This window comes from Carcharhinus amblyrhynchos, unplaced genomic scaffold (assembly GCF_965287045.1).
Source record: "Carcharhinus amblyrhynchos unplaced genomic scaffold, sCarAmb.v2.hapA scaffold_37, whole genome shotgun sequence".
Lineage (NCBI taxonomy): Eukaryota > Metazoa > Chordata > Chondrichthyes > Carcharhiniformes > Carcharhinidae > Carcharhinus > Carcharhinus amblyrhynchos.
This window is the reverse complement of record NW_027649778.1, coordinates 4,396,808-4,416,233: the sequence shown is the minus strand read 5'-3', so window position 1 is coordinate 4,416,233 and position 19,426 is coordinate 4,396,808. Positions and strand designations below refer to the sequence as shown.

Sequence of the window (19,426 nt, the reverse complement as noted above, 5' to 3'; positions counted from 1 at the left end):
TCAATATTTCCACATGAATTGAAAACTCTTCAACCCGACCATACAAAAATAGTTTGGACATGATGATCACCGACAATGATATGTATTACCATTTTTTTAAAACTACAATACCATTACAACGTACCTTTTGTACCACAACACTGACAATAGGCGTCCAGACCAATGCGGGAATATCACTCACTGGCCTTCTCGGAGGCTTTAAGGTAAATCCCAAATTTTTTTGTGTGGATGTGAAGCCGGGGATGCGCGCGCAGCGTTTCCCCACTTGCGTTCTTCGTCATTACGTCACTCCCCGCCTCTTTCCTAGCCCCGCCCATTCGGTTGCTAACAATACATCGGTTACCTAGCAACGCAGGAACTCGCGCGAGGCCACTGCCTAGTAGCAGCTGCGTCCAATGCTGCAGCAAAGGGAGTCCCCCCCGGGGGGAGTGTGTCAGCTTACAGGGGGTCCTGGGGAGTGTGTCAGTATTTACAGGGGGTCCCGGGGGGGGGTATGTCAGTATTTACAGGGGGTCCTGAGGAGTGTTTCAGTATTTACAGGGGGTCCTGGGGAGTGTTTCAGTATTTACAGGGGGTCCTGGGGAGTGTGTCAGTATTTACTGAGGGTCCTGGGGAGTGTGTCAGTATTTACAGGGAGTCCCCAGGGGGGAGTGTGTCAGTATTTACAGGGGGTCCCCAGGGGGGAGTGTGTCAGTATTTACAGGGGGTCCCCAGGGGGGAGTGTGTCAGTATTTACAGGGGGTCCCCAGGGGGGAGAGTGTCAGTATTTACAGGGGGTCCCCAGGGGGGAGTGTGTCAGTATTTACAGGGGGTCCTGGGGAGTGTGTCAGTATTTACAGGGAGTCTTTAGGGGGGAGTGTGTCAGTATTTACAGGGAGTCCCCAGGGGGAGTGTGTCAGTATTTACAGGGAGTCCCCAGGGGGGAGTGTGTCAGTATTTACAGGGAGTCCCCAGGGGGGAGTGTGTCAGTATTTACAGGGGGGAGTGTGTCAGTATTTACAGGGGGTCCCCAGGGGGGAGTGTGTCAGTATTTACAGGGGGGAGTGTGTCAGTATTTACAGGGGGTCCCCAGGGGGGAGTGTGTCAGTATTTACAGGGGGGAGTGTGTCAGTATTTACAGGGGGTCCCCAGGGGGGAGTGTGTCAGTATTTACAGGGGGGAGTGTGTCAGTATTTACAGGGGGTCCCCAGGGGGGAGTGTGTCAGTATTTTACAGGGGGGCTCCCCGGGGGGAGTGTGTCAGTATATACAGGGAGTCTTTAGGGGGGAGTGTGTCAGTATTTACAGGGAGTCCCCGGGGGGAGTGTGTCAGTATTTACAGGGAGTCCCCAGGGGGGAGTGTGTCAGTATTTACAGGGGGGAGTGTGTCAGTATTTACAGGGGGTCCCCAGGGGGGAGTGTGTCAGTATTTACAGGGAGTCCCCAGGGGGGAGTGTGTCAGTATTTACAGGGAGTCCCCAGGGGGGAGTGTGTCAGTATTTACAGGGGGTCCCCAGGGGGGAGTGTGTCAGCATTTACAGGGGGGAGTGTGTCAGTATTTACAGGGAGTCCCCAGGGGGGAGTGTTTCAGTATTTACAGGGGGGAGTGTGTCAGTATTTACAGGGGGTCCCCAGGGGGGAGTGTGTCAGTATTTACAGGGGGGAGTGTGTCAGTATTTACAGGGGGTCCCCAGGGGGGAGTGTGTCAGTATTTACAGGGGGGAGTGTGTCAGTATTTACAGGGGGTCCCCAGGGGGGAGTGTGTCAGTATTTACAGGGGGTCCCCAGGGGGGAGTGTGTCAGTATTTACAGGGGGGGTCCCCGGGGGGAGTGTGTCAGTATTTACAGGGAGTCTTTAGGGGGGAGTGTGTCAGTATTTACAGGGAGTCCCCGGGGGGAGTGTGTCAGTATTTACAGGGAGTCCCCAGGGGGGAGTGTGTCAGTATTTACAGGGGGGAGTGTGTCAGTATTTACAGGGGGTCCCCAGGGGGGAGTGTGTCAGTATTTACAGGGGGGAGTGTGTCAGTATTTACAGGGGGTCCCCAGGGGGGAGTGTGTCAGTATTTACAGGGGGGAGTGTGTCAGTATTTACAGGGGGTCCCCAGGGGGGAGTGTGTCAGTATTTACAGGGGGTCCTGGGGAGTGTGTCAGTATTTACAGGGAGTCCCCAGGGGGGAGTGTGTCAGTATTTACAGGGGGGAGTGTGTCAGTATTTACAGGGGGTCCCCAGGGGGGAGTGTGTCAGTATTTACAGGGGGTCCTGGGGAGTGTGTCAGTATTTACAGGGAGTCCCCAGGGGGGAGTGTGTCAGTATTTACAGGGAGTCCCCAGGGGGGAGTGTGTCAGTATTTACAGGGGGTCCCCAGGGGGGAGTGTGTCAGTATTTACAGGGGGTCCCCAGGGGGGAGTGTGTCAGTATTTACAGGGGGTCCCCAGGGGGGAGGTGTGTCAGTATTTACAGGGAGTCCCCAGGGGAGAGTGTGTCAGTATTTACAGGGAGTCCCCAGGGGGGAGTGTGTCAGTATTTACAGGGGGTCCCCAGGGGGGAGTGTGTCAGTATTTACAGGGGGTCCCCAGGGGGGAGGTGTGTCAGTATTTACAGGGAGTCCCCAGGGGGGAGTGTGTCAGTATTTACAGGGGGTCCCCAGGGGGGAGTGTGTCAGTATTTACAGGGGGTCCCCAGGGGGGAGTGTGTCAGTATTTACAGGGGGTCCCCAGGGGGGAGGTGTGTCAGTATTTACAGGGAGTCCCCAGGGGGGAGTGTGTCAGTATTTACAGGGAGTCCCCAGGGGGGAGTGTGTCAGTATTTACAGGGGGTCCCCAGGGGGGAGTGTGTCAGTATTTACAGGGAGTCCCCAGGGGGGAGTGTGTCAGTATTTACAGGGAGTCCCCAGGGTGGGGTGGGGTGGGATATGCCGGGGGGGGAAATGTGTCAGTATTTACAGGGGGTCCACGGGGGAGTGTGTCAGTATTTACAGGGGGTCCACGGGGGAGTGTGTCAGTATTTACAGGGGGTCCACGGGGGGTGTGTCAGTATTTACAGGGGGTCCACGGGGGGAGTGTGTCCATATTTATAGGGAGTCCCGGGGTCCCTTTAGTGTCCTGAGATGCGAAGATTAGTGGGTAAATATGTCAGGGTATGGGGGTAGGGCCTGGGTCGGATTGTGGTCGGTGCAGACTCGATGGGCCAAATGGCCTCTTTCTGCACTATAGGGATTCTATGACTCTTTTTATGATTCTATGAAAATTCAGGTGGCAACTCATAAGGTGTAGATTCAGTAGGACAATGATGGTATCAACCTTTTTTACCAACCTAATAACTAAATCAAATTAACTCAGGGCAAATTAAAAGGGGCAGCCCCTAAAAGGAGGGGAATCACCTGAAACAAAGGTAAAAGTAGAAGGGAAACTTAAAACATCAAGTTACTAAAGGGGTTGATTAAAGGTTTCTCTGCAGACGAAGGAAATTTGGCATGTCCCCTATGACTCTCACCAACTTTTACAGATGCACCATAGAAAGCATTCTTTCTGGTTGGTATGGGCTCCTGTTCTGCCTAAGACCGCAAGGAACCACAAATGTAGCCCAATCCATCACACAAACCAGCCTCCCATCCATTGACTCTGTCTACACTCCCCACTGCCTCGGCAAAGCAGCTAACACAATCAAGGACCCCCACGCACCCCGGACATTCTCTCTCCCACCTTCTTCCATCGGGAAAGTGATACAAAAGTCTGAGATCATGTATCAACCGACTCAAGAACAGCTTCTTCCCTGTTGCCATTAGACTTTTGAATGGACCTATCCTGCATTAAGTTGATCTTTCTCTACACCCCAGCTATGACTGTAACACTACATTCTGCACTTTCTCCTTCTCTATGAATGGTATGCTTTGTATAGCATGCAAGAAACAATGCACTGTACGTTAATACATGTGACAATAATAAATCAAATCAAAATAAGATAATGCAATGCATTTTGGTAGGACAAAATTGAATGCGCATTACAGGGTCAACAGCAGGGTTCTGAGGAATGTGGAGGAACAGAGATCTTGGGGTTCATATACGCAGATCTCTGAAAATTGCCACTCAAGTGGATAGAGCCGTGAAGAAGGCTTATAGTGTGTCAGCATTTATTAACAGGGGGTTTGAGTTTAAGAGTCATGGGGTTATGCTGCAACTATACAGGACCTTGATGAGACCACATTTGGAATATTGTGTGCAGTTCCGGTCACCTCATTATAAGAAGGCTATGGAAGCATTGGAGAGAGTGCAGAGGAGAATTTACCTGGATGCTGCCTGGTTTGGAGGGTAGGTCTTATGAGGAAAGGTTGAGGGAACTGGGGCTTTTCTCTTTAGAGCGGAGGAGAATGAGAGGCAACTTAATAGAGGTTTATAAGATGATGAGGGGGATAAATAGAGTGGATGTGCAGAAACTATTTCCTCGAGTGGATGTATCTGTTACTAGGGGGTATAACTATAAGGTTCATGGTGGGAGATATAGGAGGGATGTCCGAGGTAATTTCTTTACTCAGAGTGGTTGGGGTGTGGAATGCACTGCCTGCTGTGATAGTGGAGTTGGACACTTTAGGAATTTTCAAGTGGTTATTAGATAGGCACATGGAACACAACAAAATAATGACGAGTGGGATAGCTTGATCTTGGGTTTGGACATAGTTCGGCACAACATCAAGGGCTGAAGGGCCTGTACTGTGCTGTACTTTCTATGTTCTGCAGCCCCTGTGGTGCCCAGCAGGCACGGAAACTGGTAACAGTACCCTCGGAGACAATGATGGTTTCTGGGAGAGAGATTACATGGCACGGTGGCACAGTGGTTAGCACTGCTCCCTCACAGCGCCAGGGACCCAGATTCGATTCCCAGCTTGGGTCACTGTCTGTTTGGAGTCTGCACGTTCTCCCCATGCCTGCGTGGGTTTCCTCCCACAGTCTGAAAGACGTGCTGGTTAGGTACATTGACCCGAACAGGCCTGGAGTGTGGCGATTAGGCGAATTTCACAGTAACCTCATTGCAGTGTTAATGTAAGCCTTACTTGGACTAATAAATAAACTTTAAAAAAAAACTTTTACACTCTGAAATAGTACGTCAGAAATACTGAATCATATTGGGGGCTGCAGAGTTCACACGGCATGTTGGCTTTTCCAGCTCACAACTTGTTCACACAATTAAAGAAGTGTTCGTTCTAGAATGTGAAGTTCTCACAATGGGTAGGGGCGCAGGGGCATTGTGAAACACAATGAGCCTCCCAGTATCCGTGTCACACATCCGAAGGTGGTTCATTAGGCAAGTGTTGACCGGATTTTAAAACTCCGAATCGATTCAATTCGGGAGGTGTTTCTGACGAGTGAGGCACTGAGAAAGTGGCTGGGTATTTTCGAGTGGGAGGGAGGGAAGCAGGTCTGAGCATGTGTCCCAGACACAGCTGCTGCACCAATTAAAGTTCTGAGGGGACTCCCCCAGACGCCGCGTTGCCCGTCTATCAGACAGAGAGGATGGAAACTGACATCTGCTGCACCCATTTTCCTGGGGAGGGAGGGCAGGGGAGGGTGGTGACACATCGCCAGTTAATGGTTCAAATTTTATTTATTAGTGTCACAATTAGGCTTAGTTTAACACTGCAATGAAGTTACTGTGAAAATCTCCTTGTCGCCACACTCCGGCACCTGTTTGGGTACACTGAGGGAGAATTTAGCATGGCCAATACACCCTAACCAGCACGTCTTTCGGATTGTGGGAGGAAACCGACCACTCAGAGGAAATCCACGCAGGCACGGGGAGAAGGTGCAGTCTCCGCACAGACAGTAACCCAAGCTGGGATTCAAACCTGGGTACTAGGTGCTATGAGGCAGCAGTGCTAACCACTGTGCCACTAAATCGCCCCATGCTGCACTCAATCTATACAGGCATTCACTCACAGGACCAATGGAAATCTGGGACAAGATTCACTCAGTTTCAAAGATAATTGAGATCCCACCCAGATAAGCAGAAACACACTTATAACAATTTGGTTGTAATACAGGATGAGGCTATTGAGTTGGATGATCAGCCATGATTGTAATGAATGGCGGAGCTGCCTCAAAGGGCCAAGTGGCCTCCTGCTACTCCTCGTTCTTATGTTCTTATTAGATCAGGAATCTCGGATGGCTCATTTTGCCCCCTCAAAGCACCATAGTCAATTGGAGCAATTCTTTTCGATTATAATTCATTAAATTCATCACCACAGGAAATAGTTGATGCCAAAATATTGAACATATTCAAGAGGCGGCTGGATATAGCACTTGGGGTGAATGGGATCAAAGGTTATGGGGAGAGAGCAGGATTAGGCTATTGAGTTGGATGATCAGCCATAATCATAATGAATGGCGGAGCAGGCTCAAAGGGCCAAATGGCCTCTTCCTGCTCCTATCTTCTATGTTTCTATGTAATTTTACGAGGCTCTGTTGCTGTATTTAGGGAGGATACACATTGCAACATCAGTCTGCTGGCGGTGTAACTCTTCCGATTCATCTAACAAGAAATTAAAACAGAAAATGCTGAATCCACTCAGCGGGCCTGGTGGTGTCTGTGGAGAAAGAGAGAGAGAGAAGCTCTCTGAAACCGCTGAGTGTATCCAGCATTTTCAGTTTTTTATTTCAGATTTCCAACAGCCACAGTATTTTGCTCTTGCCTAACAAGGCCACAACCCATCCCCAACCTTCAGGTGTATCCCTGAGGGAGACAATACTTAGCTTTCACTCAGCAGTCAGTGAGGAGTCGTGCACTGAGGTGACACAATCTTCAAATGGTAGAGAATTCTGAAAGACGTGCAGGTTCGGGTGTATTGACCCGAACAGACGTCAGAGTGTGGCGACTAGGGGAATTTCACAGTAACTTCATTGCAGTGTTAATGTAAGCATTACTTGTGACTAATAAATAAACTTTAAAAAAACAGCAATTGCTGGATTACAGAGCAAATTGCCCTGCTTTACTTTTATCTCAAAAGCTATATCCAATGCAACTCTGAAGTAGTTTTAATGGGACAAAGGGTTAGAAAATATTTCCACTTGTAAGGGCGACCGGAACTGAATAGGTGTCAGTGCCTCGGGAAATCAGGAGAGACATTTTCACCCAGAGAACGCGGAGCTCGGTACAACAGGATGTGGTCGAAGTGAATCATAAATCCCTACATTGCAGAAGGAGGCCAGCTTGGTATGATTCCTGCTCTGCCAAAGACCACACAGAATTACAAAAGGTCGCAAGTGTAGCCCAATCCATCACACAAACCAGCCTCCCATCCGTTGACTCTGTCTACACTTCCAGCTACCTTGGAAAAGCAGCCGGCATAATTAAGGACCCCACGCACTCCGGACATTCTCACTTCCACCTTCTTCCTTCAGGAAAAAGATACAAAAGCCTGAGGTCACGTACCAACCAACTCAAGAACAGCTTCTTCCTGCTGCTGTCAGACTTTTGAATGGACCCACCTCACATTAAGCTGATCTTTCTCTACACTCTAGCTATGACTAACACTACATTCTGCACTCTCTCCTTTCCTTCTCTATGAATGGTATGTTTCGTATATATTTATGTGTATCGCAAGAAACAATACTTTTCACTGTATGTTAATACATGTGACAATAATAAATCAAATCCAGCCCATTCAGTCTGCATCGACTCTTACCCAGGCCTTATCCCCATAATCCTACGTTGATAGTCACAAGTATTTTAGAATCCCTAGAGTGCAGAAGGAGGCCACTCGGTCCATCAAATCTGCACTGACCACAATCCCACCCAGGTCCCACCCCCGCCACCCCACTAATCCCTGTAACCTCTGTATCCCAGGATGCTAAGGGGCAATTTCGCATGGCTAAACAACCCAACCCACACATCTTTGGAGTGTGGGAGGAAACCAGAGCACCCGGAGGAAACCCGCACAGACACGGGGAGAATGTGCAAACTCCACACAGACAGTGACTCAAGGCTGGAATTGAACCCAGATCCCTGGCGCTGTGAGGCAGCAGCGCTAACCACTGGGCTGCCGTGCTGCCATCACTTCTACAGTAAGAAGCTTACCCCAGTCCAACGCCGGTATCTCCACATCATGATCACTTCTACACACAGAGGTTAGGTTTGGAACTCTGTTCCACAGATGGCTCTTGATGCTGAATGATCTGTTAGATAGCTAAGGGGTGGCACAGTGGTTAGCACTGCTGCCTCACAGCTCCAATGGATAAATGAACATCGCTTGACAATCACCAGGCAGGACTGTTCCCTCCCTGTTGGGGAACACTTCAGTGGTCACAGGCATTCAGCCTGTGATCTTCGGGTAAGCGTTCTCCAAGGCGGCCTTCACAACAGCGCAGAGTCGCGGAGCAGAGACTGATAGCCAACTTCCACACACACTGGCAACAGCCTCAACCGGGATCTTGGGTTCATGTCACACTATCTGTAGCCCCCCCTGACTTGCCTGGGCTTGCAAAATCTCACTAACTGTCCTGGCTGGAGACAATTCACACCTCCTTTTAACTTGTGCATAACCCTCTCTCCACTCACATTGTCTGTACCTGTAAAGAATTAATTACCTGTGAAGACTCGCATTCTAACCATTATCTTGTAATTGAGTTTTTGCCTACATGTGTCCCGTTTGTGAAACAAACTCTTCACTCACCTGATGAAGGGGCAACACTCTGAAAGCTCGTGCTACCAAATAAACCTGTTGGACTTTAAGCTGGTGTTGTGAGACTACTTACTGTGCCCACCCCAGTCCAACAGCACCAGAGACCCAGGTTCAATTCCCAACTTGGGTCACTGCCTGTGGGGAGTTCTCTGTGTCTCCGGGTGCTCCGGTTTCCTCCCACAGTCCAAAGGTGTGTAGGTTAGGTGGGTTGGCCATGCTAAATTGCCCCTAAGTGTCCAGGATGTGTAGGTTAGAGGGATTAGCAGGTAAATATGTGGGGTTACAGGAATAGGTCAAGGCAGGATTATTGTCGGTGCAGACTCGATGGGCCGATTGGCCTCCTTCTGCACTGTATAATACTCTGTGATGATAAATTGTTCAGCTAAGGTATTCAGGGATATGGGCCTGGGGCAGGTATATGGAGTGAAGCCACAAATCAGCCATGATCATATCAAATGTTGGAAGAGACTTGAGGGGCTGAATGGCCTCCTCCTGCTCCGCCAATTACAATTCCGCAGGGGCAAACTGTGTAATCTGACGGTGTTCCCCTGCACTTCCCGCTGTTCAGGTGCACGCAGTGTGACAGATCTCTGGAAGAAACGGTGTTGATGAGTCCCTTTCTCCCCCTGTCTCTTTGTTCTGTTATTAGGTAGACCCACAGATGAAAGGTTTGGAGCGAATGTTGCGCCAGAAAGCAAACAATAAAAGAGATCAATCAGGGTGCAAAAATAGCCTCGCATTCAGCCATCACCAGCCTGAGTAACATGGGCCATGCTGAGGTGAATCACAATGTCTCTGACTGACTGACTGGTCCGAGGATTCTGGTTGGAAAATGCTCCCATTTACAATCCTGGTGTTGTGTGACATGCTGCCCTCTGCTGGTCCTCTTGCTAATGACCTATTCTTCCCACTCTCCATAGGTATGTGCAGGTTAGGTGGATTGGCCATACTAAATTGCTCCTTAGTGTCCAAACATGTGTGGGTTAGGTGGATTGGCCATGCTAAATTGCCCCTTAGTGTCCAAAGATGTGTAGGTTAGGTGAATTGGCCATGCTAAATTGCCCCTTAGTGTCCAAAGATGTGCAGGTTAGAGGAATTAGTGGGGTAAATGGATGGGGTTGCGACGCGGTCTGGGATTGGGACTAGGTGAGATCCTCTTTCGGAGAGTCGGTGCAGACCCAGTGGGCCAAATGGCCTCCTTCTGCATTGTAGGAATTCTTTGACCATCTTTTTCTTTCCCACTTGCAAGGAATATTGAAGAAGAAAAATAAAATCATCCAAAAACTTCAACATTCCCATGAGTTTTCACTCGGGGTGGGCAGCAGATCCAGGAGTGGGGACATCGACCCCATCGCTTGATCATCTTCCACTGATAAAACATCGATAAACATTGGCCATTCAGCCCCTCAAACCATGTTCTATCATTCACTGAGATCATGGCTGATTTGTATCTTAACTCCGTTATCCAGCCTTGGTTCCATATCCTTTAATTCCCCCAAACCAACAGAAAGTTATCAGCCTCAGTCCTGGAAATTTCAAACCATAGAATACCCACAGTGTAGAAACAGGCTATTCAGCCCATCAAGTATGCACCAACAACAATCTCACCCTAGGCCCTATCCCCAAATCCCCCCACATTTACCCCACTGATCCCTCTAACTTACACACCCTGGGACGCTAAGGGGCAATTTAGCATAGCCAATCCACCTAACCAGCACATCTTTGAACACTAAAGGGCAGTCTGGGGTTGTGTCCACTCTTGTTTAGAAGAGTGAGGGTGAGAGTGACTTTATTGTACTGCACCCATTTTCCTGGGGAGGCATGGGGTGACAGTTAAAAGTTTAAAGTTTATTTATTAGTGTCACAAGTTGGCTTATGTTAACACTGCAATGAAGTTACTGTGAAAATCCCCTAGTTGCCACAATCCGGCGCCTATTCGGGTACACTGAAGAAGAATTTAGCACAGCCAATGTACCCTAACCCACACATCTTTGGAGTGTGGGAGGAAACCGGAGCACCCGGAGGAAACCCATGTAAACGCAGGGAGAACGTGCAAACTCCACACAGACAGTGACCCAAGCTGGGAATCGAACCCGGGTCCCTGGCGCTTTGAGGCAGCAGTGCTAACCACTGTTCCGCTGTGCCACCCCACGATGGCACACTGGACCCCCCCCCCCCCCTGCCCCCCACCGCCTCAACAGCTTGTGGTGGGGGCAACAGTTACAGATTGTCACTGCACTTTACATGAGAAAGTGCTTCCTGATGTCTGCCCTTGAGCAGCCTGCCTCAAATCTTCAGTTCCTGTACCCCCCCTCCTTTATTGTGGTCTCTCCCCTCAGAAGAAATTGTTTCTCTCCATTGCCCCAGTCCATTCCTTCGGCCAGATCACCTTTTAATCTTCTGTATTGAAAGGGACGCAAGCTCAGTTTAATGTAATAAAAAACTGATTGTTTCTGTCTGATCAAACCAGGGTAGCAATTCCACCTGAAAACCATCCCCTCCAAAGCAAACACCTTTCGCATGAGGAGACCATAATCCTAGAATATCCTGTCTCCCTCCCTAACAGTGCTGTGTGATCACATTCCTCCACATCATCCCAGCATTTATTACTCATCCCTAATTGCCCTTGAAAAATTGAATGAGCTGCTCTCTTGAACTGTTGTGGTCTTGTCACTGCCACTGCAGAGGGCAGTAAGGTATTAGCCACGTTGCTGTGGGCATGTTTGTGAGTGCGTGTGCGAGCACATTTGTGTGAGCATGTGTGTGTGTATGGGTGCATACGTGGACACATTTGCATATGTATGTTACATGTATGAGTGCATGCACATAGAGCAGCGTGGTGGCATGGTGGTTAGCACTGCGCCAGGGACCCAGGTTCAATTCCAGCCTCAAATGACTGTGTGGTGTTTGCACATTCTCCCCATGCCTGCGTGGGTTTCCTACAGGTGCTCCGGTTTCCCCCCACAGTCCAACGGTGGATTGGCCGTGCTAAATTGCCCCTTAGTGTCAGGGGATGGGCAGGATAAATATGTGGGGCTAAGGAGAAAGGGCCTAACTGAGATTTCTTTTAATCCATTCATGGGACATGGGTGTCACTGGCTGGCCAGCGATTATTGCCCATCCCTAGTTGCAGCTGAGAGTCAACCACATTGCTGTGGCTCCGGAGTCACGTGTAGGTCAGGCTGGATATGGACGGCAACTTTCCTTGTCGATGTTGTCAGTGCAGGCTTGATGGGCCTAATGGCCTCCTTCTGCACTGTAGGGATCCGATCATATGTGTGTGTAAATGCATGTGCGTGTTTGAGTACGCGTGTGCAAGTGCAAACGTGCATGTGTGTACATGCACATGTACACGTGTGGGTGAGTGCATGGGAATGTGTGCGTGGGCGCCTCTGAGAGTATGCTTGTGTATGTGTGTAATGCAAGCATGTGTGTGACTGCAAGCATGCGTGTGCACGCGTGTGTTTGTGTGTGTGTGTGTGTGTGTACATGTATGTCAGCCAATGTCCTAGTTTCAGTCCTGATAGACCCTCCTTTTGACAGTTTTAGCAATAATCTGCACGAGGACTGGAGTTTATTCTCAGCTGGAGAGACCTCAGCAACAAATGGTCAAACTCCAATGTTGTATCTCTGCAGCTTTTCTGTGGACACTAATCGGCCAGATCCTGTCCCAGAAATGGACTTGATGGGCTGAATGGCTTCCTTCTGTGCTGTAGTGTGCTCTCTGATTCTATAAGTCCTGTAGCAAGGTGGGGGCGGTGGGGGAGGATCAGTGAAGATTCTGCCTCTCACTCCCATGCCCACATTTTGTTTCTAACTAGCCTGTTCGCAGCTAGGGGCACAGGAGCTCTGGGTAAACATTGTCCAGATTTGTGTTCTAGAGCCTCATTCTCATTGTGGCATTTGCTCACAATCTGGAACCCCGCAATGTTCTCTCATCCACATTTGCTGGACAACAGAGGTATATTGCTGGAGCGAATGCTGCACCTCTGCCCCTCTAACTCCACCTCCTCACTCCTGTCCCAACCCTCACCCCCCCCCCGGATCCCCTGAACAGATCCCCAAACCCGGGGGTCTCACCTCACTCACAGGTAGGCGCCCTCACTGATATAGCTCCTTGATGCTTGCAGATGAACTTTTCCCTTCCGTCTCACCAGCCTATTGGTTTTACTGTCACCCAGGCAGGGGATTTGGCCTCTGATTTGTCCCCACTTTTGACCTGCTCCCTGATTGTTGTGTCACCATCATCAGCGAACAAACAAAACTCTTGAGTACAAAGCCTGGCTGCGAGTCTCATTCGAACTCACTCTGCTTTAGCATTGCCCAAGATCAGGGACACTGGACTGGGTGACAAGTGGGTGCGACACTGCGGGTTCCTGTTTCTGAGACACCCCCCCACCCACCTGAAGATGTACCAATTCCACCACCTTCCCCTCTCCCACAACTCCAACCCAGAAGAGTTGGTCAGTGTTTTAGGAGATGTTGAACAGTCTGGGGTTGTGTCTGCTGGCCTCTTTTAGGTCAAACCTAAATCAGGACAAAGTAAAAAGGGCAGCTCCCCAAAAAGGAGAGGGAACAGCTCGAACAAAATCAAAGTACAAAGGAAACTTGAAATATCAAATTAAAATGTGATTATTAGGGTCAATAATACACCCCAGCCCCTGCGGTGCCCAACGGGCACGGAAGGCAGTCAACTGCACCCGTGGACACCGCACGCTCCCTCTCCAGGGAGACCTGGCCACAAACGTGAAGATGTTGGGGTGTTATCAGGAATTGAACCTGGGTCCTCATGCAGCCAAAGCACACACTCTATCACTGAGCTGTGTCACCAGCCTAAAAAAGGGAACAGTGAGATGAGGGTGACCTGATTGAAAGATTCTGAGATTGAACAAGGTGGACTTGGAAAGGATGCTTCCTCTTATGGGTGAGTCTGGAATTAAGGGAGGTGTTTTCAAATTCAGGGTCACCCTTCTAGGACGGAGATGGGGATTTTCCTGTTCCTTCTCAGAGGGAACTCTCTGCCTCAGAAGACGATAGAGGCGGGGTCAGTAAATATTTTTAAGGTGAGGTTGACCCGGGTTCGATTCCCAGCTTGGGTCACTGTCTGTGTGGAGTTTGCACGTTCTCCCCATGTCTGCGTGGGTTTCCTCCGGGTGCTCCGGTTTCCTCCCACAGTCCTAAAGACATGCTGGTTAGGACATGCTAAATTATCCCTCAGTGTACCCAAACAGGTGCCAGAGTGTGGTGACTAGGGGATTTTCACAGTAACTTCATTCCAGTGTTAATGTAAGCTTACTTGTGACTAATAAATAAACTTTAACTTTTAGATCCTTGTTAGGCAAGGGAATCAAAGGTTACTTTATTTCCCAGAGTTTTTCCCTGATTCTATTGCCTGTCTCATGGAATTACGAGAGTGTGGAGTGTAAGACAGAGAGCGTGATGTGTCATGATGTTCCTGCTGTTGTGAAGTGCCCTTGCCTGGCAATGCCATATGTGCATTTGTGTAGCATCCCTGAACTCTCCCACAACAATTCCCATTCTGCTTCTGAAACTCCACACAGTCACTGGGTAGTAGAGATGGCAGGGTGTGGTTTTTCTGGGTCAGATGTTGTCGCCAAGATTACCAAATCCAGAAGGATTTTATGTTAGGTTTCTATCAGGCAGCTGTAGAGAACTAAGGAGTCATAAACCTAAGACAGCCATAAATAAATTCACTCGAGAATTCAGGAGAAACTTCCTCAACCCTGGGAGTGCTCGGTATGTGGAACTCACTAACACAGCTAGAGTGTATTTAAGCAGGAAGCTGGATAAACAAACAAGGGAGACAGGAACAGAAGGATGGGGGTGAGATGGAGAGGGGGTGGGAGGAAGCTCGTGTGGAGCAGAAACACCAGCACAGCACAGATGGATCAAATGGCCTGTTCCTGCACTGTAAATGTTAGGAATGGGTTAACAGACATTCCAATTAAGTCCTAATTTGATGTCAGTTATCCAGTGGAAGTCACTGATATCTAAAAGGGGCTACAGGTGGCGCTGACAGAGAATTATATCTGGAGTTGGATCAAAGAAATAAAGGCAGTTTATGAAGCAGCAAAACTCGTCTCTCCTTTACTGAACCACAACCAGGAGGATCAAACTGTAAACACAATGTAATTCGAATAACAGAAACAACTCAGTCTCAGGAGGTGGCACTGTGGCACACTGGTTAGCACTGCTGCCTCACGGCATCAGGGACCCGGGTTTAATTCCCAGCTTGGGTCACTGTCTGTGTGGAGTTTGCATGTTCTCCCTGTGTCTGTGTGGGTTTCCTCCGGGTGCTCCGGTTTCCTCCCACACTCCAAAGGTATGCAGATTCGGTGGATTGGCTATGCTAAAATGTGCTGCCTGAGGAGGTGGTGGAAGTAGGCACATTAGCAACATTTAAGAGGCATCTGGATGGCTACATTATTAATTAAACAGGGGAATACAGGCCTAATAAGGGCAAACGTTTTTATCGTTTAGTTAGGGCATCATGATTGGCATGGGTTTGGAGGTCTGAAGGGCCATTTCCTGTTCTATATTTTTCTTTGTTCTAAATTGTTCCTTAGTGTTCAAAGATGTGCGGGTTGAGGGATTGGCCATGCTAAATTGCTCCTTAATGTCCAAAGATGTGTAGGTTAGGTGGATTGGCCATGCTAAATTGTCCCTTAGTGTCCAAAGATGTACAGGTTAGGTGGATTGGCCATGCTAAATTGCCCCTTAGTGTCCAAAGATGTACAGGTTAGGTGGATTGGCCATGCTAAATTGCCCCTTAGTGTCCAAAGATGTACAGGTTAGATGGATTGGCCATGCTAAGTTGCCCCTTAGTTTTAAAAGATGTGTAGGTTAGGTGGATTGACCACATTGTCCTTTAGTGTCTCAAGATGTGTGGGCTAGGGGAGTTGGCCATGCTAAATGTGCAGGGTTATAGGGATAGGGCGGGCGAAGAGGGCCTAGCTCTGTCAGAGAGTCAGTGCAGACTCTCTGGGCCAAATGGCCTTCTGCTCTGTCGTGATTCTACGAGTCTTGCATTGGTATTTATGCCCTATATGGGGTGAGGGCTGGGTGGCCCTGACTCCTGGAATTGATATCACTGTCACCCCCGTGCTGTCTGCATCTTTTCAGGGCTGGAATGAAGTTGAAGACCAACTCGCGGGATCCGCCAGCTCCCTCTCTGACACCAACCATGGAGAGTCCGAGGACCAGCGGGGCACACGAGAATGCGGTCACAGGAGACCCAGCAACTGGTGCCGACAATGTGGCCTCACCCACTGAAACCAGCCACGAGGACCAAGAACGTGTCCAACCCTCTGTGACAAACAGCCCATCAGCGACAGGTATTCTAATAATAAGGTCAGCAGTTTATCTTCCACACACTGTGCTCCCCAAAAACTACATCAGATCGGAAATTAGACAGTGTTTCCTTCTTTTACAGAGGCCCGGGATTTATTGCCCATCCCTAATTGCCCCTTGAGAAGGTGGTGGGTGGGCCACCATCTTGAACCCGCTGCAGTCCCCGTGGTGTAGGTACACCTGCCTGGCTGTTAGGGAGGGAGTTCCAGTATTTTGCCCTTGAACTGAGTGGTTTATAATCATGGAATCCCTACAGTGCAGAAGCAGGCGATTCGGCCCATCAAGCCTGCAGCAATAGCAGTCCCACCCAGGCCCTATCGCCATGTATTTACCCTGTTAATTCCCCTGACAATAGGTACAATTTTAACATGGACCGTCCACCTAACCTGCACATCTTTGGCCTGGCTTGCTCGGCAATTTTATCAGGGCAGTTAAGAGTCAATAACGCTGCTATGGGTCTGGAGCCACATGTATCACAGAATCCCTACTGTGCCAGAGGCTATTCGGCCCATCAAGTCTGCACTGACCACAATTCCACCCAGGCCCTATCCCCTTAACCCCATGTATTTACCCTGCTAATCCCCCAACACTAAGGGGACAATTTAGCATGGCCAATCCACCTAACCTGCACATCTTTGAACTGTGGGAGGAAACAGGAGCACCCAGAGACAGTCGAACGTTTGAATGGACCTACCATATATTAAGCCGATCTTTCTCTACACCCTCGCTGTGACTGTAACACTATATTCTGCACCCTCTCCTTTCCTTCTCTATGAACGTATGCTTTGTCTGTAAAGCACACAAGAAACGATACTTTTCACTGTATAGAACACAGAACATTACAGTGCAGTACAGGCCCTTCGGCCTTTGGTGTTGCACCGACCAGTGGAACCAATCTAATGTCAATGACAATAATAAATCAAATCAGACGCAGAGAGAGCGTGCAGACTCCGCACAGACAGGGACCCAAGCTGGGAATTGAACCCGGATCCCTGGCGCTGTGAGGCAGCAGTGCTAACCACTGCGCCACCGTGCTGCCCCAGTTAGTTAGTGGGATGAAAGAGTGCAATAGGCTGGAACTCTACCACCTTGCCTGCCACAAAATCAGCGCCGGCAAGAGTCCAACAATGGAAATCTCTGTTGACCTTAGACGAGAATTTCTGGTCTTGCCCGAGGGAGGCCGGAAAATACACCCCCCCCCCGCCACCCCCCCCCCCCCCCCCCACCCCCCACACCCCCATAGTTTCTGCAGAACGTTCTTTGCTGTGCTGAAATATGATATGCCGCTATTTACATTCATTTTCAAGAAAGAGTCTCACCCATCTCTTCTTCCTTCAACTTCAACTGAAACCAGCTCAAGATGTCCAGAAGCAGACAGCGACCAGCGGGAGTAGAAAATTGCCCGAAGACTGGCGATTGAGGTGCTCCATGGATGTAACTACTGCCAGAAAGTCATCTTCAGCCCCAGCCTTGCTGTCTGCGGAGAGCCCAGTAAGAGACGGTTCGAAGGAAATTTCAAGAGGCGGTCAGAGGAAGAATTTGAAGGAGGTAGTAAGCACCAAGAAACCAAATCATGAATGGATGCCAAGCCTGCTTTTACTAAGGAGGGGCAAAGTGCCTTGTCAGGTTAGTCCGGTTGACACAAAACCGTACATCATCTGTTCGAAGAATATTGGCAGAAAATGTGGGATTGGGCGCAGAACAAATCAGCAGAACCTAGAAGACGCAGACTTTAATGTTTTAAGCCGAATGAATAAACCCCTTTCAAAGGAATATCAAGGATACACGGTCAATATTGTTGACAGGCCAGTTGGCAGCGACAAGAATTTAACTTGTGCTTTGGTGGATTGTGACGAAATCCAAGACAACTGGCGAGAATGTCTTTATGCCTTAATCAGATTTTATGGTTTCAGATCCCTCAAAGAGAGCAAAGCAGTGGTGACCATGGCTGCTCAGAGAGCCTTTGTCACGTCCAAAAGGCCCACCCATAACCGCGTCCAAAGGATCCCGCACGGACAGCGTGTCCTGAACACGATCTCCATCCGGAGCCCCAGGGAAGCACCAGATGACAGGTTCCGGCACATATTCCCGATGCCGTGGCAACAGAGCTTCCTGACCATGACACCGGCCGGCGCGAGTCAGTTTGGTGCCTTAGAATTGAACTGGCTGTCTTCTGAAGTAAGTAAAGGGAGCCTGAGGATTGCAGAGCCATTGTGGTCTAGCCCCTTGCTCCAGCCACAGCAGAAGCAGTGAGATATTGTTAATAAAATGCACACATTTAAAACCAAAATGGCCTGTTAAGATCCTGTGCTGTTAAAGGTTGTGGTTTGGGGAATTGGGACTCCTGTGGGAAAAACACTTCTCTTGTTAAACTGTCAACGGTCTCCTAAAGAGCTGTTATAAAGCTTTAATTTAAACACCTTACAAGCATTCCAGTTTAATAAAGCAAACAAGGACAATAATTCAATTATTACTTTATTTAACACTTCCAGTACCAACTCAAACACAGTTGCAACTCATTAACTCTTTACTGAACTTTAATTCTTAAACTGAACATCAACTTTAACTTTTAAACTGTACATTAACTTTAATTAAACATCGACTTTAATGACTTAACTGAAAATAAATACTACTGAGTTTAGGATAACCATGGCCAAGAAATATTCTCAATGTAGAATCTATCTTCTCCTTCTCTGAAGCATCCTTCAGGGCACAAGTCTTCTTGCAATGGTTGGTCTCTTCGAGTTATCGCTGCCAAACAAAGGACTCTCATGTCTTTTCACCCACAATTCTCCACTTGCTTCAGGAAGATTCTCTGTCTTTCAGCCAACTGTGTAACCAGAAATCGATCACATGGCTCCAACATCCAATGAAATTACTTGCGAATAACACCATTACACTCAGTTCATTTGACATATCCACACAAAGCAGCCATCTAAATCAAAGTCACATTGTCTTGGTTAATGTAAACAACTTCCCTTATCTGGGAAGCTTCAGATGACAGCTCTCAGATCAGAGCAACTTTACTTCCTGCATCTGGTTTTAGTCTATAAGTTGACCAAAAGTCCTAGCATGCTTAGCTGTCAGTCAGAATAGCCATTTTAAATAACTACTATTGCCATTATTGTTGTTAAATTATTGTTGTAGCCATTCTCTCTCCATCCACAGAGCTTCATAGTTTTCCATACTGTGGTTTCAACAACAACTTGCATTTATGTAGCAAGTTGTTATGGTGTTCTCTGGAAGCTAGGTATCGCCAATTCCAATAAAAAGATTCACAAAAGCCAGTGTCCCAGTTAAAGACATTTGTTAACTAATGATCGATGGGAGAATATTGGGTAGTCCAATGCCTTACTACAAGAAAAGACCGTGAGGATTCCAATAACACTCTGAGGTTACAATGCA

At 48.6% G+C, this 19,426-nt stretch overlaps 2 protein-coding genes across 3 annotated transcripts in view; one reads left to right on the top strand and one right to left on the bottom strand.

Annotated features, from left to right (window-relative positions):
• The window catches only part of sipa1l3 (signal-induced proliferation-associated 1 like 3), a 242,620-nt gene extending 242,417 nt beyond the window's left edge, over positions 1-203 (bottom strand). The window contains exon 1 of the mRNA XM_080218304.1: positions 125-203. The gene's annotated coding sequence lies outside the window, so the exon portion shown is untranslated. The remainder of the gene's footprint in view (positions 1-124) is intronic.
• LOC145362238 (uncharacterized) lies at positions 114-18,470 on the top strand. 2 transcript variants are annotated; one of them, XM_080218309.1, is made up of 4 exons: positions 114-203; positions 9,300-9,429; positions 15,794-16,005; positions 17,376-18,470. In XM_080218309.1, exons 2-4 carry the CDS (start codon positions 9,422-9,424, stop codon positions 18,272-18,274), a joined length of 1,119 nt encoding a protein of 372 aa, XP_080074435.1. In that variant the 5' UTR covers positions 114-203; positions 9,300-9,421; the 3' UTR covers positions 18,275-18,470. The 2 variants fall into 2 exon arrangements, with proteins under 2 accessions (XP_080074435.1, XP_080074434.1); XM_080218308.1 differs by lacking the exon at positions 9,300-9,429 and having other exon boundaries at positions 117-203.
• Positions 18,471-19,426: the final 956 nt, after the last annotated feature.

Bases quoted from the DNA above. Each gene is read 5' to 3' on its own strand.
- LOC145362238 (XM_080218308.1), top strand. From the start codon at position 163: ATGCGGGAATATCACTCACTGGCCTTCTCGGAGGCTTTAAG. The intron at 204-15,793 runs GTAAATCCCAAA...GCATCTTTTCAG, and splicing joins GCCTTCTCGGAGGCTTTAAG to GGCTGGAATGAAGTTGAAGA. The intron at 16,006-17,375 runs GTATTCTAATAA...AACTGAAACCAG, and splicing joins AAACAGCCCATCAGCGACAG to CTCAAGATGTCCAGAAGCAG.